We start from the raw sequence: 23,660 nt of genomic DNA on the forward strand, positions 1-23,660 counted from the left end.
TGAAAGATATTTACATTTCTTGACAGATGATTTTCCCTTTTTTACTTGAAAGTTTACCATTAAACACACAACAAAATGTGGTTCATGCTGGATGGGGCTACAGCTCATTACAGACTACAAGTTTGAGATTACCTAAATGAAGCATATCCAAGCAGATTGATTGTCAAGGAGGCCTAGTAGCATGGCCTGCTAGTCTCCAGATATCAATCCTCTTGACTATTTCTTATGAGGCCAGTTAAAGGCACTTGTATACAACACCCCCGTGTATACCAGAGAAGAATTGTGCACAAAGTTATAAATAGGAGTGAGATGATTTGTCAAACACCTGGCATATTTGAAAGAGTCTGGCAGTCAATGAAAAAATGACTGGATACATGTATTTTGAAAGAGGACCGTCATTTTGAACAGCTACTATAATTTCTTTTATTAATGTTTTATTATCTGATATGATAGTTAGATGTTATTAAATAAATTTTAATTAGAAAAAAAAAGTTTGTTTAATGACCAGTGTCTGTTCATTAAATGAAAAATGTGTAATACAAATTATTTTTCAATATTAATATTTTCATGATTTCAATAATATTTCATTTTATCATAATGTTTCTGATATTATTAAATTATTATAATTTATTGCATGATAACATTAATAAAAATATTCCATTTGAGATCGTGTTGAGTTATTTAATTTTATTAAGTAGCAATAAAAACTCTAAAAAAGAGTGACTCACTTCAAGAATTTTTTTCCGTAACTTTGTTGTTTATGAAGAAATTTGAATGAATAAGATAAATGAATAATAAAACAGATTTGATTGAATAAGTTGTCATTTTCTGTCATAAAACACTAACCACTTTTTGTAAAACATAACATTTAAATAATTGAGCATTTGCAAAGGTACTATCAGTTAAAAAGTTTACATGGGCACCATTTTGAAATTGATTGAAAAATCAGGTTCATCATTTTTTACGAGTAAACATCTAATACCGTAGCAGTATACAAAATTTCAGCTCTATATGATTAGCCATTTCGGGGAAATAAATTTTTATTTTAAAAATACAAAATGGCAGATAAACTAATACAAAATGGCTAGTAAACTAAGTGTTTAAACACATGTTGATTTAAGGTTTTTTCTTTATTTCAATGTGGGGACCACCCCTTGAATTCTTAGTTATAATCACTCTGTATATAGACTGATAACAAATTGCACGTCTAAGAAATTTAATAAAAGTGGTCCCAGATCTCTATCTCAACTAGGTTTTAAGAAAAACAGAGTAACACGAAAACATTTTGTTGAAAAATATACTTTTTTAGGTTTGTAATAAAATAACTTTGTTTTACCAATAAACATATGAAAATTTCTAGTTAACTCTGTAGGGAATTTAATTCTGAGAAAGTTGTGAAAGTAACCTCTGTTAAAATTAAATACAAATTTGAGAAGTTCAACTTTAATTAGAAACAAAACATACAAACTGGATCAAAAAAGTGATACGATTTTAAACAGAACAATTTACAAATGCTAAAAGTTTAAAAATAAATTTGAAAAACATCCTTCTAAAACATATTAAAAATTTTTATTTTTTCATAGGTTAGCAATTACAGCTAATCAACAATTTTAAGTTTTGCGTCTAGCATTTGAATATTTATTTGAGTGGTGTTTGTGCTGTTGTTGTTTATCAGTCATTCATAATGGGTGATACCACAAATCTGTTTTCATTTATGGAGTTGATGGACATGTTGTTAATTTTTTGTAAAGTAAATAAAAATGGATTGGCTGCTATGCGAAAATAGTGGAAAAATTAACCAGATCGAAGAGCACTGAATCGTAAAAATTTGAAGTTTTGGAGAGGTGAGTTCAAGAAATAGGTATGCTTAAAACTCAACAATTCAATGATGGTCATCAATGTTTTATGAGAAATGCCAAGCTGACGAAGCAATATTGGATGCACTACAATTATCTCCTATCTCAAGCACTAGAAGGTTGCCACATCCCTTTCATATTTTGCAATCAAGTGTTTGATAAATGTTACGGGAGCAACAATTATACAACACATCTACAAGAGTTATTGCTACCTGATTTTGATAAGCAGGTGAAATTCTGTCAATGGTTAATTAGAAAATGTGAACATCATCCTGATTTCCTAAGTAATATTCTAATTACTGATGAATACTGTTTTACAAGAAATGACATTGTAAATTATCGAAACACTCAGACTTGAACAAAAGAAAGTCTCCATATGCTACAAATCATTTCCAACACACCTTTTTGTTTAATGTGTGGTGTGGTCTTCTTGATGACTATCTCATAGCTCTTTTTTCTTACTGCCAAGGCTCAATGGAGAGCAGTACTTGCATTTTTTGCAAACAAATCTGATGGAACCCTTGGAAGGTATTCCACTTGTAGATAGATGTAACGCAGATGTGGTTTTTCAATGATGGCACACTTGTCCACTATTGTTGTGATGTGATGAATCATTTAAATTTCACATAAGTAAGCAATGGATTGGACCAGTAAAAGGGCCACCTTGATCTCCCGATCTCACACCATCAGATGTTTTCCTTTGGGGTTGGATTAAGTCGTTAGTCTACTCTGCTCATATTAGCACTAAAGAAGAACTGAAACATTGTATAACAGAAGGTGGAACTACTATTAGGAATAATAATGATGCTATGTGACGTGCCAGCTAGCATGGCCGAGCTGAACTATGCATTGAACAGAATGGTGGCCAAATTGAGAAACTCCCTTGAAGAAATGTTTGTAGCTTTATCAAATAACCATTTTGATATTTAATGATTTTTAGAAAAAACCAAAACGTATGTGATCTTTATTTTTTCATTTTCATTTTTTTCTGTTATTGATAGTGTTCTATTTGTTTTCATTTACATTATGTTGTTCAAACATTGATGAAATTATTTGTTTAAAATCATATCACTTTTCTGATCCAGTTGATGTGCTTTGTTTCTAATTTGGACTTCCCAAATTTGAATTTAATGAAAAAAGTTGAACTTCTCAAATTTGAGTTTAATCTTATTAGACATTATTTACATCATCTTCTCAGAATTAAATTCTCTATAAAGTTAACTAGAAATTTTTGTTTGTTTGTTGGTAAATTAACAAAGTTGTTTTATTTCAAACTTAAAGAAGTGTATTTTCCAACAAAAATTTTGTTTTACGTCGTTTTTTGTAAAACCTAAGTGATAGAGTTCTGAGACTACTTTTATTCAATCTCTTAGATCCATAACCATAAAAAAGCACCAAATTTACTCCTTGATTTGTACTCCAGAAGTTTTAGAGGGTTAATTTCACAGACAGAGCAGAAAGCAGAGCTAAATGTTATGCGATCGTAAACTTGCTAACGAACCGTTTTCTGACCTATGTTTATATGAACGCCTGTCTTATTTTTGGCTATAGAATCATCTTCCAAGAGATTGCCGTGCAATTTGGAATCTGTATATGTAAATATATATATATTTATTTATAAATATATATTTACAGAGTGTATCATGAAGTTCTCCTGGAACTTATCGTAAAACATACAGTAAGTAGAAGCACAGCAGAAGTAAGCTGGGAACGTGCACAGATCTTAATTTACTCATTGGTGTAAACCCTCTATATCTTCTACATACATTATCTATATAAGTTGAGTCCTGGAGCATCACATACATAGAACAGTTAATGTAAAGAATGATCTTACCATCCACAAATATCATGAATTACTGATTGAAAGGTGTACTGTATACTTAGCTTTCCTGTAGATATATTCTACATATATATATATATATATATATATATACAGAGTATATCACAAAGTTCTTCCGAGACTTTCATAGTTTATTCTACTTGTGAAAATAATGGAAAAAGTTCATATAAACATATGTTCTAAAATTCTTCATTTGCGAGATATGATTAGTGATACATTATGCTCAAATTTCAGCAATCCTGGTGAGATTGATAGGAGATTAATTAAGGGACATAATCAGTGATTTCTTATAGTTTTTGACCTGAAAAATTGAATAAAAAATGTCAAAGAAGTACATCTGCAGCAGTTTTTGAGAAATTTGACATGAAAACCAATAAATTGTAGTAAAAATCCTGTTTCTTATGTTTGATGTAAAATAACTTTGTTAAATGTTCCATAAACACATAAAACTTGTAGGAAATTTAATTGTGAACAAAATTATGTAAGATATATTGAATAAGACATAGAAAAGTTAGCAAAAATTGAATTATATTTAGAAACAGTACCTTACTACATTTGTGAGAAAAGTACTTTATATAATGTAAAAATGAACCAAATTATTTTTCAATGATGTGAAAAATGTTTAAAAACAAATTTATTGTTAAAAAAAAAAGAAGGAAATTACACAACAATTGTGAAATAAAAATAAATAAATAAAAATTACTTAGATAATAATTTTTTTATTAATGATAGAAATACAATAAATTATTGGAAAATTTATTATTTCAAAGTTGGCAATAAAATAACAGCTGATCACAATATTGTACTAGTATTTAAATAATCCTGTAAGGTACATTAAGTATATTGGGTACTGTGAACTGTGCTGTCATTAGTGAAATTTTTCTGTAAATTTTAGTTTGAACGTGATCAGTTTGCCATTTTTTTTGTTTGTTTGGTAGAGAAAAAACACTTTCACATTATCATCATGTGGAACAAACATAATACAATATTACAAAGAAAAATATTTCAATAATTATTCAGTAGTTGAATATAGATGCACGGCCTTAAGAAACCACAAGATATTCGATAGCATCATCATATTGTTTCGTACAATACATATCTTAGATATTTAAATTAAATTTACAACGCAATGCCACATAAAACACACAGTCCACAAAAATGTGTTGTATTATTATTAGTTAGCAGTTGCAGCAAACATAAACGGGTGATCAGTCTTATCCATTAGGTGTCCGTGTGTAAGATTAATATACCTCTCTATGGTTATTCCAAATTGAAGAGCTCCATGGCAGCACAGTATACTTGATGTATTGGGTTTATTATCTACTGTAGTAGTCCAGTTAGTTACCTTGTCTCCTTCATTGAAAAATGTGTTTAACAGAATTAATGAAATCGGTAGTAGTAATAACAGTGGTGAAGATGCTTGGCTACATGTGTCTTTAGCAGCAGAATCCGCACATTCATTACCCATATTCCCACTTGGCTAGGGATCCAGCAGAAACTCACTTGTGTGTTACTACAGTTCAACTCAGCAATTGCATTATGAATTTTGATGACAATAGGATGTCTAGAATATAAATCTTTTAAAGCTTACAGTGCTCTACATGAATCACTACAAATGAGGATGTGATGATATTTTGGGTTAATGATATTCAAAGCTTTATTGACAGCATACAGTTCAGCATTGTAGACACTTTTCTAATACAAGGTAGATCGAACATGTAGGTTTTGTCATTTACAACCCAAACCGCATCCAACAATATCATTCTGTACTGACCCATCTGTATATACTACTTTGTCTGGGTTTGTCTTGTATAGAAATTAGTAAAACATTTGCTGAAAGACAATATTATATATGGTAACATCATAATTAATATTTATGGGGTCGAGTCTCCACGGAAGATGTAGATAGTGATAGTTTGGTAAAATAGAGATGGGGTGTCAAAATTTAAAAGGTCTCATTGGCAAGAAAAGCCTATATATTTTGTTTTCTCGGGAGAGAAAATGAAGCTGGTGACTTTGGAACAAGTTTCATGGTGAGACATGGTATTCTCTCAACTATGGCTTTTGAACGGGTTGTGAAACATATAGCAAAATCATCAACAAATAGAGAACATGAAACAGGTGGCTGCACGCATTTAGTAGTACTGTTGATGGCTATTAGTAAACAAGTTGGCACTTAATACACTTCCTTGAGGCATTCCATTCTCCAAGTTGATGATACTCAACACAGAATCTCCAACACGAACATGGAAAGTTCAGTCATTTAAGAAACTCTTAATAAAGGCCAGCATATTGCCCACAACTCGCCATTCTTTAAGGGTGTTTAGAATACTATGTTGTACACCCTCCTGATGTCAAACAAAATAACGACGAGTTGCTGGCGGAGCAGAAAGCATTTTGGATAGCTGTTTCCAGTGATACCAGATGGTTAATGGAAGATCGTCCTTGGTGGAAACCACATTGTTCTGAAAATATCAGGGTATGTTTTTCTAAGTACCATGAAAGCTTACTGTTCACTATTCTCTCCATCACTTTGCACAAAATGCTTGTCAAGGAGATAGGGCAGTAGTCTGGGGACCATGCTTTGTTTCTACTCGGTTAAAGTACTGGTACAATAATGACTTATGACCAAACAGGTGGGAAGACAAGCACGTAGAATAATACAGTATAAATATACAATACGTGATGTAGTACCGAATTTGTAAGATTTGAGAGCATATTAGTCAAATGTTGTCTGGTCCAGAGATGTCACGGAGTTTTTTAATGCATCCGATGATTCATTGAATGTAAAGAGAGCATTTAATTCACGACCAAATCACCAACTTTTAACAGTACTATAGCCATCTGTATCTTATATCTCTGAAATTCATTAATGTATGATGAAGTTAGTGACACCAAACAAAAAAATCTACCAGGTTAGTTGCAACTGCAGAAGATAATGTAAGAAGCACTCCATGAATAAGTCTGAGGGTAAACTGTTTCTTAGATCAGCAAATTGCATGAAGTTCTTCCACACAGCAGACTGGGAGTTGTGCACGAGATGGTGTCTACATTATTCCTCCACAACTTTCTCCTAGCATCTATGAATACATGACGACATACTGCTCTGGCCTTATGATACAAATTCAGATGTTCATCTGTAAGTGTGTGGTTAAATTTATGCAGTGCCTGTTAACATTTCCTAATCATATTTTGGTAATCATCATTCCATTAGGGAATGGAGGGACATCTTGGATTTCCTGATGTTTATGGAATGTATTCTTGAGAACTAGGGTGGTAAAACAGGTAAGTTGATCTATGGCATCAGCACTATCATCACCCTATGATAGGAAGGCTTTATGGTAACCGTTCCAATTTGTTCTTTCAACAATCCATCTCCATGGTATTCTGTTCACCACATGGTTGGCACCAAAAGCAATAATAATTGTTTTATAGTCTCACTGTAAAAGTCATCACAAACAAACCAAATAAGACCAAGTAGCAAACTTGGTTTGCATAAGGGAGGTCAATGTTAGACAAATACCAATCGATGATGACAAACATGTATAATCCATTAATCAGCAGGCAGAGGTCCAAATCTTTTTTCACTCTGTTTATGGTATTTCCTTGAGGGGAACAGACTGTTGACCCCCATGAAATATGTTGGGCTTTAAAATCTCCTACTATTAATGACAGAGTTGGAATATAGATGAGGAGATTTTGTATATCTCGGCTATTGAACTCGGAGTTCGGTGACATTGGTAGAAGATGTACAGTTTTAAAGGGCAGAGATTTTTATGGCAACTGCAAGGATGTGGGTAGCTAATGGTATTCTTGTAGCTGATACCATTTCCTGCATGAAGATAGCAATGCCATCTCACTTTCTTTACTTTCTAGGCAGTTGTATCTCTCAGAAATAGCCCGTGAATGTCTATTACATCTTGTTGTAATAAGTGTGTTTCTTTGAAGCACATTATTAAAGGTTCTTGTACATGCATCAATACTCTAACATCATCAATGCTGAACCGAAGACCTGAATGTTCCACTGAATAATGTTCATAAATGAAGGTAACTGTAGATATAGAATTATATGCATATATATATATATATATATATATATATATATATAAGATTAATTATAGGTGATTCGGTTTTTCTTTTTGGAATTTTTAATTTTAATCTCTGATCCCTTGGAGTCTGGGCGGATCCTCAACCATATCCTCCAGTATACAACGTGTTGGCAGGAGAGATTTTGCAAAATGGGAAGTTGTAGATGACAGCCCATAGGGGATGTTTGTGTGGGGTCTCTTAACACAGAGCTTATTAGACGGGTTAGCACCAGCTGTATTTACTCCTGCCTCTAAAGGCAAAAGGTTGCTATTTTTTTGTTTAATAATTTTGTTTTTCATATCTCTTATGAAAAATAAGTTGGTTACTTTGGGTACAGAAGCTGTCAGTTATTCCACTAATGTTAGTTTCACTGGCTGCAACTTATGACTTCGTGTTAATTTTGGTTAGCTCTAAGATAGTTGCTGTAAAGCAACTTGATCAGATAACATCTAAACAAAGTTTTTTAACCTAGGTTGTGAGAGTTTTTATACTCTCTTCGTGCAGCTGGAAAAGATAGCTTCTGCTCTGTACAAATTTCTGGAATTGCCTTCTCTTCTTTAAAAGTTGGGCAGTCTTGGGAGTGAGCTGAATGTGATCTGCAATTTACAAATTTTTTATCCTCTTGACAGTTAGTTACTGTCTTTCGAGCACATCTATCAGTTTTCAAGCAAGTTGTAGTGTGGCCTTACTCTTGACATTTGAAACATCACATTGGGTTGGGGATGAAAGGTTGTACTCAACCCAAAAGGTAACCTGCTTTTATTTTTTCCAGTGGTACAGAAGGATGAATGTTAATGTAAGGGTAATGTAATGTAATGTAGGTTCTTCCATTCCACTCTGGTGTTTCATTATTCACTTTACCTCTACAACTCCTTGGGGATAAAGCTCATCTGCTATTTCAGTAGCATCAGTCACTAGAAGGTCCTAGCAAAAAATTACTGCATGGTTCGTATTTCAGGTTTTGTGACATTTCATACTTTTGTTTATAATGCCCATTTTGGAGAGATGTAATAATGTGCTCGTCATTAATGTTTTGATTAGTATCGATTCATCTTAATTTCTTGATGTTTGTTGGTAAACTACATGATCCTGTTACTATTTTGTTATCACGAAAGGTGAGACCTTGTGAATTATTTTGCAGAACTACAAATCTAACATTTTTAACTGTGGATGGGATGCATCACAATTTACATTACCTTGTACTGAACTGTTATCTTCGTCAAATAATGCTGGTTGAGGCCTTTTCACAAGACTGTTTTTGGTGCTTTTATCAAATAGACCACCAGCTATCACAGGGGTTATTTATAGACTAGTAATTTTGGTCCTGTGTGTACCAGGGAAATACAGGACAACCTCTGTAGAGCCCACACATACAGAGGCTAGAGCTAAATGCAACTGGAATCGCCCAGGTACCCAGTGAACATTGTTTGAGACTCACTGTGTAAAGCCATCCACCCATCAACACAATTGTTTCCACCTTGTGTTAAAGTTGGATTTTGTAAGGTTTTGCAATACCACAGAGTGTATGTATAAAAAGAAACAATGTAAGGTGTTTTTGTGCAAGTGTGTGTGTTGTAATTTGTATAATGTTTGTGGTGTAGAGTATGTGCATGGTGTAAAAGGTTCAGTAAATAATTGTGCAGTGGGAAGAAAGCTGCATAGGCTAGGGCTGTGGGGGATACCAGCCCCCAAAGTCTAAAGAGTAAGGCTCAATCACTGGCTATTGACATAATGCCATACTTATTTACAACAGAGAAATTCACTGATATGATATTCATTTTGGGCTTGTGTAATGGTAATGCTCCAGTAGAATATGAAATATGTTTTCTTTATCGCAGGATTCCAGATTCCCAAACAGTTAGTGCAACTTTTCGCAATCTTATAGGAACAGATTCGCTACTGAGTATTTGTACCAGCTACGAACGATTTGTTATTGATAAAATTATAATTGATACAGTTTAGCACAGTCCTGGTGTCACTACACGACATCTTTCTAAGCGGCTTGGAGTTTCGCATTCTATGGTTTGGAAGACACTTTAACAAAACAAGTTTTATCCTTATCATAAACAGCCAGCTCAACATGTACACCTAGGAGACAGTCCGTTTCAGTTTGAGTTCCGCAACTGGTAGAATACAAATTGACAACTCTACTATTTTTTTTTCTACCTGCAACACAAATTTCACTCAAGATGGCATCAACAACTTACACAACGAGCATACTGGGCAAAAATAAATACTCATGAAACAGTGGAAGAAAATTAATTTTCAACACCAATTTAGCATCAATGTACGGTGCGGCCTTCTTCACAATCAGCTGTTTGGACCATTCATATTACCTGGCTGCTGTTTCAATGATCAGGTCTACTTGCACTTTCTTCAAGAAAAATTGCCACAGCTGCTTGAAGATGTTCCTCTAGCACCGAAACACAAAGTATACTTCCAGCACTATGGTACACCTCCCCAACTTCTCTTGTGCTGTTTCCACCTACTTAAATTATCATTTCACTGAGAAATGGATTGGTCATGGAGGTCCACATTCCTTGCCACCAAGATTGCCTGATCTAACACCTATAGATTTTTGCATTTGAGGATAGGTGAAAAATATTTTATACAAAACAAAAATACATTTTTGTGAGAAATTAATGGTCCACATTATGGATGCAACTGGGCAACTTAAGGACAGCCCTGAAGAACTAAAAAGAGTAATAAAAAGTGTACCAAGAACTGTGTTGAAAATGACTGGCTTATTTTTGAACATTATTATAAACTGGTCCGTATAATGAACTTTGGTCTAGAATACTGTTTCTAAATAAAATTCTAATTTCTCTTTGTTCTGTTTAACTTATCTTACACAATTTTGTTCAGAATTAAATTCTCTACAAGTTCTGTTTAAAAGTTGTTTGTGTTTATTACCAATTTAACAAAGTTTCTGTACATCAAACATAAAAAAACTCCTTTTTTTTGTTAACGTTAAAAATAAATAATCTTGTTTTTTATGTTTGATCCTAAAGAAACCTGAAAAATATTTTATAGTATACCTCTATTTTACTGTATTTTCAGTATACCTTTCAATCACTAATTCATGAGATTTGTGAATGGTAAGATCATTCTTTACAGTAGCTGTTCTATGTATATGATGCTTCAGGACTGCTTATGTAGATAACATATGTAAATGATATATAGAGTTTATACCAATGAGTAAATTAGAATCTGTGCACATTCCCAGCTTACTGCTGTTATGCTTCTATTTATAGTACATTCTATGTTCTTGAAGCTCCGGGAGAACTTTGTGATACACTCTGTGTAAAAATATATATATATATATATATATATATATATATATATATATACACCAGGTGTGTAAATATGAAACTGGAATTTGCCCATAGATGGCCCTAGCTTTCAATGCAGTTACCGTCAAACCAGCACCATTTTCTTTCTTTGACAGTAGACAGAGATTTTCAACAAAGCAATACAAGTTTCATACAACAGCATAGTTTTAATTAACATTGAACATGTCGAGTTTTGTACCTACAAACTTGATTTGTGGACAACATTGATTTTCTGTTACCATTTAAAGAAAACTGCTGCAGAATCGCATTGAATGTTTGTCAAAACTTACGGAGCATGCTCTAAGTCACAGTGCTTTGAGTGGTTTAAAAAATGCAGAAGTGGCAATTTTGATGTGAGAAATGAAGAACGTGGAAGACCACCAAAAACGTTTGAAGACAGCAACCTGCAAGCATTGTTGGATGAGGATGATGCTCAAACACAACAACAACTTGTGGATCAATTAAATGTAACACAAGAAGCCTTCTCCATATGTTTGAAAGCCATAAGAAAGATCCAGAAGATGGGAAAATGGGTTCTACATGAATTGAGTGTAAGACAGCAAGAAAACTGAAAAATCCACTTGTGAAATGCTACTCGCCAGGTACAAAAGATTTCTTCATCGAATCGTGACAAGTGATGAAAAGTGGATATGTTTCAAGAATCCTAAGCATCATGGGTAACTCCTGGCAAACCATCGACATTGATTTTAAGGCCAAATCGCTATGGAAAGAAGGCAATGCTCTGTGTTTGGTGGGATCAGAAGAGTGTAATCTATTATGAGTTACTAAGACCTGGCAAAAACGTTAATACTGAACGCTACCGACAACAAATGATAGATTTGAATCGAGCATTGCGTGAAAAATGACCAGAATATCAAAAAAGGCATAATAAAGTTAATCTGCTTCTTGATAATGCATCATCTCACACATAGCAAAACTAGTTAAGGAAATAATTGAGGCATTCAGTTGGGAAATACTTTCACGTGTGGCTTACTCACCAGACTGGGCTCCATCCAACTACTATTTATTTGAATCGATGGGACACACACTTGCTGAGCAGCGCTTCACTTCTTATAAAAATGGCTTGAGGACTGGTTTGTCTCAAAAGAGCAACAGTTTTTTTGGGGTGGCATTCATAAATTGTCAGAGAGATAGGAAAAATGTATAGCTAGCGATGGACAATATTTTTAATAAAATATTTTTTACCATTTTCATATAATAAACATGTAGTTTCTATATGAAAAGTCCAGTTTCATATTTACAAACCTGATAAATATACAGATTCCAAATTGCATGGCAATTTCTTGGGAGATGATTCTGTAGCCAAAAATAAGAAAGGCGTTCATACAAACACAAGCTTCAAGCTTATGTGGTGATATAATCAAGCAAAAAGAAAAAACACGCTTAAAGCAAAGGTGATAAAATGTGAAATCCAAGCTGTTATATACTATCTGAAGCTTATATTAAAACAAGTTCAGTAACATTATTGTAGATAATTAAATATTTTTTTCTCTTTTAGCAGTTCACTTAAAACAGTTAATTTCTCCCTTCATAAAAATTTCTTTAAAAAATTCAGGTTAGTGATAAATTTTATAAAGCATTCATCAAATTAATGATGAAGACAAAAATCCTTAACTGGTGTTTCTTTGTTAAATAGATTAAATATAAATTGGTTTTTACAAGTTGAATAACAGCTATTAAAAAGTCTTAACTGATGTTTCTTTACTGAATAGATCCAAGAAAAATTGATTTTTACAAATTCAATAACTGTTATTGAAGGTTAAAGATGTACACATGAAATTTAAGAATTGATAAGTTAATAGAAAGGAGTATCTTTTGTGATAAAGATTTCATTGGGATATTATAGGTGACAAAACATGGAAGTACGGTTATGACATTTAAGAATGCACCAGTCATTCCAATGGAAGATTCTTGAAGAACAAATAGCAAAAAAAAAAAGGATACCAAGTTCGATTAAATGTTAAAGTTCTTATTGTATTTTTTTTCATTACAAAAACGTCATCCATTATATTATATTCTTACCACAAAATTGTACTATCAAACCACTACTATTTAGCAGTTTTATGCTGTTTATATGAGGCCGTCTGAAGAAAATCACCATAAATATGGACAAGCTCATCATGATAATGTTCCAGTTCACACTTCACTATTAATTTGTGATTATTTAACCAGAAATAACACCTTAGTGATGCTCCAGCTCCTTATTCTCTACATATAGCATGCTACAATCTTTTCTTAACAGTGATTTCCAATGATAGATGAAATAAAAAATTGCTAAATGAACTTGACTCTATAGAAAAAATGCTTTCCTTAAATGTTTTGAAGATTAGAAGTAATGTCATCATAATAAGTGTCACATCATAAGTGTGAAATAAGACATAAGTGTGTCACATCTCTAGAGGGCTACATTGAAGTGGACAGTGTCAAAATATCAGTTTATGTAATGTGCGTGAAACTCTATAATTTTCTTTATTAATCATAATAATAGTAATGCAGGATGCTATATCTATCTACGTGTTTCTGTCAGTAGATTTGTTTTATGCATTCATGAAAACAGTAGTTTATTATCCGTTACTGAGCTTTTTTTTATATGGTAATATTGAGCTTTTGTTTTCTGTCGTGTAATTTATTATTTTTATTTGTTCTTTTTTTCTTCCGAAAAACAAATTTGTTCACAAGATATAATTAATAATAATATTATAATAATGTACATTATAATTTGTCATGTTTATATGAACAGATGAAGTTCGGTGTTGATTCTTAAATAATTAAAGTCATAAGTTGATATTATAAATTCTTTATTATATTTGAAAATACTTTTGTATGTATAAATTGAATGTTTAATATATTGGTATATTAAATGAATTATTTACATATTATTAAATGTCTATTACAATTGAATTATGAACTGGAACTGTTACTGAATGTGATTTTATAAGAATAATACGATTGCCATTTGTAGGCGACTGGCTGGATCTGAACAAGAGTGATGAGTGAAGAATAAATAATGAATGACGATGGACTTGCTTAAATAATGTTGCTGGAGCCGCAGCTTCATCAGGAGCCATGTGAACTTTCAGGAGTCGAGTGCATCCAAAAGGAGCCAAGTGATGTGTAAGAAGCAGCTGAATGCATATGAAAGGAACCAAGTGTACTGTAAATATCTGAATGAATCCGACCGAAGTTAAAGACATTTAAATTTAAAAATCCTATTAAATACACTAAAGCTTAAACATTTAAACAATGATAACAAAATATAAATATGTAAAGAGTATTTAAAAATTAAAGTAACTTAAGCCTGAACAATGTTAACAGCTTACAGTTTTATGCTATTTTTAAACATGTTGAGTTACTCTGTGATATTTATAAGGAGAATGATATGTTAAGACTGTATTTTTATGATTTTTATATAATACAATATTAAGGAGCTATTTCATCCATAAATGTTATTTTATTTATATATGATATTTTAAAAATTTTATCTATATTTTATTGTTACTGTGATATCTACTACATATACATGTTTGTTCATAAACCCATTTGAAAAATTAATATAATAATATTCACAAAAATAATGCTAATGAATCCAAAGTGAAATTTACATTTTGGAAACAAAGTATGATTTCTAAATTTGTGAAAATAATACTTCCAGAAAATTCTTTTAGAGCATTTGTTCATCTCCTCTTTGATGGTATAGTTGGTGCTGTCATTCCAGTTGATAGGAATTCCATTAAATATATGATCAAAGAATATATTTGTGTAGTATCTATTAAGATAATTTGTTGTTTTTATTACATGAGGTGAACCAGATGCACATTCAGATGCAAATATTACAATATGTCAAATCATTACATGCAAAAACAAAACTGGCATTTGCAGATAGAAGAACTTTTACTTAAAGGTATTTACCAGCAGTTAATCAGTATGAAATTTATAAATGCTAAACTGATAGAAACAGTATGTTAAACTATATGTATGTCATACGTAAAACTTTTATTTAAATTAATATATTTTTGCAGAAAAAAATTGAAATATATGTGCAATGTGATATCTAGATAAAACAAATAAAGTTATGTCTACCATTTTTATTTTAATTGTATAGAAAGGTCATGGTTTTTTTTTTTACAAATATCAATTTTAGACTAACAGAAGCTGGAAGTATAAAAACATTTTAAATCTGCTTGTTTATCAAAGCATCTTTTACAGCTTGGATTTTTGGTTTAACTTGTATTCCATTACATCTCACATGATATATATAAATGTCAATATTTAACACATTGAGCGCTGCAGCTGATAAGTGGCACCAGCCACTTGTTCAGGAGCTGTTGGCACCATGTTGTGACCAGTACAGTATACTGTTGTTGGCCTTTCAGTTTATCACTTATTCTTTAACTGGCGATTTAGTTAAATACTAAGTGTAATAGAATTGGTCTTGGTCTTATGTTTTTCCCTTTATTTATATAATGGCCGATGATGAAATCCCAGATCCATCTCAGTTAGACAATGATATAATGTTAAACAGATAATGTCCATGAAAAAACTAAAATATATTTTCTTAAATAAGAGTAGTGACAGTGAATTTATGCTGTAAGTGATTGAATATGACTATTTAGAGGACAGTAATGTCAAATTTTTAATAATCTTTCTACTTCTTCATAAAGTCAGTTTACGTAAAATACATCCTTTAATTGATTTTTTTTTTTTTTATTGAAAAATGGCTAACTTGTACTAACCTAACAAGGAATTATGTATTGATGAGTCTATGATTTTAAATTACATATTTTACAAGTGTAAATTTTTTAATAATCTTTCTACTTCTTCATAAAGTCAGTTTACGTAAAATACATCCTTTAATTGATTTTTTTTTTAATTGAAAAATGGCTAACTTGTACTAACCTAACAAGGAATTATGTATTGACGAGTCTATGATTTTGTGACATGGGCACCTAAAACTTTGACTGTATTATAAAGAACAAAAAACCATAAATATGGGGTAAAACTTTATCTTCTTATTGAGCCTGACAGAACCATTATAAAAACCAACCCAAGGGTATTTTACCAATATTTTTTTGATTAATGACGTTTTTACAAATTACTGACATTAACTCTTCATGTAGAAGCATATTACAACTACTATTTCAAATTCACAACTAATTTATAGGCATTCTACCTGACAAAGTTGTAATTGTGACTGACTATCCAATTAAACTCTCATGTACCAATCACCTTTGTATATTAGGAAACCTAATTTCATGAAACAAATCATCAGTTTAATTGTATTGTAGAAAAAATGTACCAAATTTCATAATAACGATGTTATGATGAAATTGTTTAGTGTTTGTGTATGATGTAATATGAAGACTAATTGTTTAGTTCTCATATGTTTGTTTAGTGGTCCTCAGATTTTTAATATGAGAACTAAATTATTACTTTCAAAATCTCAATATTATTTTTTTTAAATTACATATTTTACAAGTGTAAAATTTTTTAGTAATCTTTTTACTTCTTCATAAAGTCCCCTAAATGTGTTATAATTAATAAAAAAAATAAATTTACTTGACGGTACATAATGTTTTATGGTTTATCATTGTTTTTTTGATAATAATTAAAAACAATACTTTGGAAGACCTTTAAATTTTTACGTTTTGAAGTTAGGATGAAATGAAAACCAAATAAATATAACAAAACAAAGATTTCTTTGAACTGCCAAGGATTAGTTCATAAATAAAAATTAATTTCATCAAGTATGTTGAACAGTGTAATGAAAAGTGATAACTCTTAAAATTTATTAATTATTAAGGAACTGTTTCAAATTAGTGACATTTTCTTTACAAATTGCTTTTGGGATGTAATTATAAGTAGCTTTTTCAGTAGAATATCCAATAATACTATTCTGTATACATTCTTAATAACAAAATAAGTTGTTTATACGGTATAAACCTTCAGTTTTTCAGTCTTTGTTAATAAATTTATTTATATCTTTTGGATGCAATTGTATGAGTATAATACTTAGGGTAAAGAAAAAAAGAAAATCAAGCAAGTGTTAACTTAAATTTCAGATATTTTTATCTAAAAATTGTATCATCTTTTAATTTGCAGGTGAAAACTTACAGATCTTAATTTATTGTAATATTTTTTTTTTTAATTTTGGATTTTCTAAAAATTATAACTAAGAAAATTATATATCAATGGAGAATAAAGCAACTTACCCCTATTAATAAAAGAACTGTATGATTGCTATAAAATAGCTTCTGAAAGCACAGTTCCATGCATTATGAAAGGAAGTGAAGTCGTTAATTATTTTTTTCCTTATCTTTGACTTCATTAATTTTTACCCTTTCTGGTCCAATGATAACAAATGGAATCATGTTTAATATTAAGCTCATACACTCATATAAATATATGATCCAATGATATTTTTTTACTGTTTAGGATCCAAAACCACTGTAAGGTATTACTTCAGAGGATGAATGAGGATGATATGTATGAATGTTAATGAAGTGTAGTCTTGTAGTCTCAGTTTGACCATTCCTGAGATGTGTGGTTAATTGAAACCCAACCTTTGTTTACTGTTTAAATCCGTATAAAAGTAACTCTCGACTTCAAAATCAGTTGATTTACGATAAACAGTTTGATCTTTAGCTTTAGTTTACTTATTTCCCACCTGGATCCATCATTTTCTTTTCTGCTACTTTTGTTTGTAACATTTTTTAGTCGCAGTGTTTTCTTAGTTTACCACTGATGTTACAGGTTATGTTTACTGCTTTTTTTATTTGCTTATAGTTTTGAACAGTTTAATATACAGCTGGTGGAAGAAATTGGATATGTTCTTTACACTATCTTCAACTACTGTAAAAGGTTTGTACACATTTTTTTGTTATTATCTGTAGTTTATATACTGAAATACATCATGATTCCAAATGGAATCAGCGGCTGTGAATCATGTACTTGATTTATATGTGTTCTGAATATAATGTGATTACTTTAGGTTTGAGAAAACTGTTTATTTTGCTACATATGGATTTGATACCAGTCATGATATCAAATTTGAAATTATTTTTATTATACACTTGTTATCAGCTTGTGCATTTGTAAGCAGTTGAAGTTGTGGGGTTTCCCTATAATATTGAATTCATGGAATTTAGGTTACAGAATTTGAAACTTCAGTGAAAAAACAATTACGTTAGATACTATGGAAATTTCTCAACATTTTTTTCTATTTTTGAGTCTTTTGTAATATAATTTTTTTAGTTTTTGTATTTTTTATTTTATTTATTTTTTCTGAAGTTTTATATAGCCTATGATTCTTTTATTTATTTCAGAAATGTTATTAAGATTAACTGACAGACAACTGCTTTGTATTTTGGAAGGTAATATATGTGATCTGGAACTGACAGATGATGAAGAAATTTCCAAAGTGTTCTGGAAGATCAGCTTCCACTATCACTTCTGAAAATACTGCACCTGAAACTGATAGTAATTTCTCAGGTAAATGATTTTTCTATTATTGATATAGGTATGGAAACTGAAATACAAGAAAATATGATAATGAAGAGGATAACACTTCTTCAACTCATTGTTTTCCACCTCTTGAAAGAAATAAACATGGAAATTTGTTGTGGCATCTTGAAAATTTAGCTCCTGTTGTTTGTAAGTTTGATGCAACTTTTTTCTGATCTTCCTGATGAGTTAGGCACTTTAGCATGAAACAGAACATAAAAAGCAAGCCTTACAAAAGGGGTGTAAAGGTTTTCACCCGAGCTGGAAATAATGGTTTTATTTACAATTTTGAAATTTATGTGGTAAACAAACTAATGTTACACAGTCTGACTTAGGCATTATTGGAGAAATTGTTATGCGTTTAGCATAACACATTCCTAAAAACTGAAATCATAAGTTGAACTGTGACAGTTGGTATTCATCCTATGATTTGTTTGCTAAATTGAAGAACCATGAAAGTTTATGCAATGGAATGATTTATAAAACTGACTTCAGCAGTATACACTCAATCCACTGGGTTGGTCTAGTGGTAAACGCGTCTTCCGAAATCAACTGATTTGTGGTTTCGAGAGTTCCAGCGTTTAAGTCCTAGTAATGTCAGTTATTTTTACATGGATTCGAATACTAGATCGTGGATACCGATGTTCTTTGGAGGTTGGGTTTCAATTAACCACACATCTCAGGAATGGTCAAACTGAGACTGTACAAGACTACACTTCATTTACACTCATACATATCATCCTCATTCATTATCTGCAAGTATTATCTGAAAGGTAATTACCAGAGGCTAAACAGGAAAAAGAAAGGAAAGCAGTCAAAGAATTGAAAAGTCAGGGAAGAGAACTATGATTACAGAGTTAAAAGGTGTGAAAATGCTATTGTAGTCAAGTGGATGTATAATAAACTGGTTCATCTGATTCCCGATTTTGTAGGTGTTGAGCCCATAGAAGTTCAGCAATAGTCAGTTGCAGAAAAAAAAAAATATTATCATTCATGTCCAAACATTGTTGGAAATTATAATAAAAATATGGGAGGGTGGGTAAGCAACACATGCTCCTTGAACTATACTGCATAGTTTTAAAAATTTAAAGGTACTACTTGTGCATAATCTTTCATTTCATTGATCTTACTGTGGTAAATGCTTGGTTACTTTACTCCAGACATTGTAATCAATCTCAACAAAAAAAAAAATACACACCACTAGTTAACTTTAAATAAGAAATAATTAATGCACCTCTTTACTCTGGTGAAATTACTTCAAGAAAAAAAAAAGACTATCATCTTAAATCGATGCTACTCCACAGCAGCTAAAAGAACATTTACACCAAAACCTGTTGACGATGTTCATTATTTATTATTATATTCATTACAAGATTGACCACTGACCAGAATATGTTTCAGACAAGAAAGATGCAAACTGCATAAAAAGCTACTCCCAAGTAAAGTGTGAAAAATGTAATATTATGTGCTTTTCAAATGAAAAAAAAATTTAAGAAATTTCATATAAAGTAAATATCACCTAATGTGATTTTAACACATATGTTACGTGTTTTGTGTTATATATATTCAATAACTTATTCAAATTAATTTTACTTTATTTTTAATTTTTCATTATGTTGTATTTCTCTCCATATTATTTTCATATTGTAAATTATAAGTTATACAATATTTATTTTATTTATTGTAAATAAAACAGATTTCTTATATCAGTGTTATTTCAAATTATTTCACCTTTTATTTCTATGTAGTGGCTTGCACAGTGTCTCTGTACAGGCATATAGTGAAATAAGTAATAATAATAATAATATGTGTTATAGTAAAAAGAATATAGATGATAAGCATCATAGGAAACAAGGTGAGTGATCTTTAACTTACTCAAAAGCCACTAATTCCATATGGAATCGTATCTTAATTTCAGTTCTTCTGTGAAAAAAAAAATTGAAATATATATGATTATTTCTTAACTTCTCTTGAATCTTTTTATTCACTGAAATATTTTTTTAATCTCACTAAAATTTGGCCCAGAAAGGATTAATTTTGATCATAAAGTAATATAGCCTATTCTATATTTTTTTATTTTTTACTTTAATTTATTGTCCTTATCTCTTTACCATTCACACCAGAACTCATTTAAGTATTTATATGAATACATGGTATATTAACTTAAATATATTACTTATAGATAAATGAATTATTGTGATAGTATGTAATAATGCATTTTACAGATGATCTCAGATGTGCTACTTCATAGGTTAAAAAATGTTACTTCTCATGCAATTGCCTGGATGAGGTAAAACCTTGAACAAAAGAGAATCACAAAATATAATTTAATTGTTAAATAAGAAATAGAAATGGTTGAAATCCATATTAATACTTAAAAATAATAAATACATGAAGTAATAGTAAAGTTAGTATGTGAAGATTCAAGATAAATAGAACAATACAAAAAGATTGCAGAAACATATAGAGTAAATTTATTACACCTTTTTTAAATTTAAATCATTTAATCATTATCAATTAACAGATTATAAGTTTTAAGGGTTAAATGACACACAATTATTTCATATATCACATCTATAAGAGTATGGAAATTATAATATGTAAAAATTTCAGTACTCACTCACTATTCAAATGTGGGGTAAACAACACCAGTAAACACACAATACTTGTAATGAATATTTCTTACAGTTTTTACAGCTCTTCCATACTACTTTTCAAAACATATTACTGTAGCTTACAGTTACAGTAATTCTAGTGCTGATAGTTACATGACTTGTAGATAGAATCATGAAATGGTTATTCATAATAATAACAGAAATAATTTCAGTTCTGCTACTGAATTAAAAATGATGTTTTGTTGCATATTTCATTGTATATAAATGGTCAACTTAAGACTTGTTTACCTTTTAATTGCAGAATACTTGTGTCCAGAAAATTTTGAATTCTATACTGTTAATTTTTATTGTTGTTTACAAAAAAAGCTGTATGGGTAATATGTTGATTGTTGCAGGTAGAAGTGGCAGTGCTATTAGACGTAATTCATGTTTACCCAGTGATGTTTCCCATAGGTTAACTGTCAAGTGCCTACTGTGTCAGCGACTATTCTTGTCAAAGAACAATTTACTTGTGCACATGAAAAATGAACACGGTCATGACAAAGGACCTTTCTGGTGTGATGTTTGTGGAAGGCTTGCAAAAAATAAAAACAGCCTGAGAGTTCATATGTATCTATATCACAGAGACTGTCCACAGAGACTAACTCAGCAGAGTTGCTAATTTTTATTTTTAATTATCTTCCACATGAAGAACATTTTTTTGCTTTAATTAGATTACATGTTTTTTATATAAATTTATCAACTTAAGACTAAACTTTATTGTCCTTTCATTATCTAGATGTGGTGAAACATCCATCCATCCACTCCTTCCTTGAAGCAAGAGTTGAAACTTGAGATATATATATATATATCTCATGTTTCGTTGTAGTTACTGTGTTTAGTCATTTTTCAACTGTGATTGATGTAATTTGAAGTTAAAGAAAATATTAACAAAAGTGAACATAAAATTTTTAAAAATTATTAAAAATTGATATATTAACCATTTACATTAAGAATTAAGATGATGTACACCAATATTAATTATCAGTGTAGTTTTACATTTGGATTATGTTTTGTGGAAATTTGATAATTTTCAAGTTATATAAAAATTTTACAGACAAAAAAAAATTAGAAGTTTTTACTGTAATATTATGTATTTTCTGATAGTTGTGCAATTGCTACTGCTGTTGTTTATTTATACAGTGATATAACTTGTAGTAAAATCAATAATTTTTTTACATTCAAAAGAGAAAACAATCTGCCATTTTGAATAAATCAGAAATGTTAAAGGTTATGGATATTACTGCTGGTTGCAAAATTACAAATTTCAGAGGTTGAAGTAATAGTGAAAACCCAAATTTCATTACCATAACATACCAACACTTTAGCATTCACTTTTTAATTTGAACAATTACTTTTAAATTTTAATATATTCATTAATGATTTATGTTATGAATCATGTAAACACTCATTTAACCAAATAATGTTAAATCGGATTTATATGTAACAAAAACATTGAAAAAGATTTATATGAAATATAATTTAATATAATATAATTTATCCTCCTCTATGAATCATGAGACCTTGCCGTTGGTGAGGGGACTTGAGTGTTCAGGGATACAGAGTAGCTGGACCGAAGATGCAACCATATCGAAGAGGTATCTGTTGAGAGCCAGACTAAGGAATGATTCCTGAAAGAGGGCAGCAGCTCTTTCAGTAGTTGTTAGGGGCGTGAGTCAGAATTACTTAAACGGCCATATCAACATCACTCAGTCCTCTGAGTACTGCGCAGCTGAAAGCAATGGAAAACTACAGCTGCTTTTTTTCCAAGAAAATGTGGCTCTCTGCATTTTCATATAGCAATGATGGAGGCGCCTTCCTTGGTAAAATATTCCGGAGGTAAACTAGTCCCCCGTTCGGATCTCCGGGTGGGGACTACTAAGGAAGGGGTCACCAGAAAATTAAAAAATAGCATTCTACGAGTCGGAGCGTGGAATGTTAGAATTTTAAAAAAGGTTGGTAGGCTACAAAATTTAAAAAGGGAAATGGATAGGATAAATGTGGATGTAGTAGGAATTAGTGAGGTTCGGTGGGAAGAGGAAGGCGACTTTTGGTCAGGTGATTTTAGAATAAATAGCTCAGCTTCAAATAATGGGCAGGCAGGAGTAGGTTTCATAATGAACAAGAAGATAGGGAAGAGAGTAGAGTATTTCAAAACGCATAGCGATAGAATCATTGTAATAAGGATAAAATTAAAACCTAAACCGACAACGATTGTTAACGTCTATATGCCTACAAGCGCCCATGATGATGATGAGGTAGAGTGTATACGAAGAGATTGATGAAGCAATTAAACACGTAAAAGGAGATGAAAATTAAATAATAGTTGGAGATTGGAATGTAAGCATTGGAAAAGGCAAGGAAGGAA

At 31.0% G+C, this 23,660-nt stretch overlaps 1 protein-coding gene across 10 annotated transcripts in view; it reads left to right on the top strand.

The window, feature by feature from the left end:
- Positions 1 to 22,079, top strand: part of LOC142317317 (uncharacterized) — a 69,220-nt gene extending 47,141 nt beyond the window's left edge. For 4 of the 10 annotated variants that reach the window (XM_075353763.1, XM_075353772.1, XM_075353780.1 and 1 more), the window contains exon 6: positions 21,649 to 22,079. In XM_075353763.1, the coding sequence (XP_075209878.1) occupies positions 21,649 to 21,914 (266 nt within the window). In that variant the 3' untranslated portion in view covers positions 21,915 to 22,079. Of the gene's footprint in view, positions 1 to 3,930; positions 4,058 to 14,100; positions 14,565 to 14,938; positions 15,040 to 18,460; positions 18,627 to 21,648 lie in introns of those variants that run through there. The other 6 variants (XR_012754710.1, XM_075353800.1, XM_075353816.1 and 3 more) reach the window with 6 other exon arrangements.
- Positions 22,080 to 23,660: the final 1,581 nt, after the last annotated feature.

This window comes from Lycorma delicatula, chromosome 1 (assembly GCF_047948215.1).
Source record: "Lycorma delicatula isolate Av1 chromosome 1, ASM4794821v1, whole genome shotgun sequence".
Lineage (NCBI taxonomy): Eukaryota > Metazoa > Arthropoda > Insecta > Hemiptera > Fulgoridae > Lycorma > Lycorma delicatula.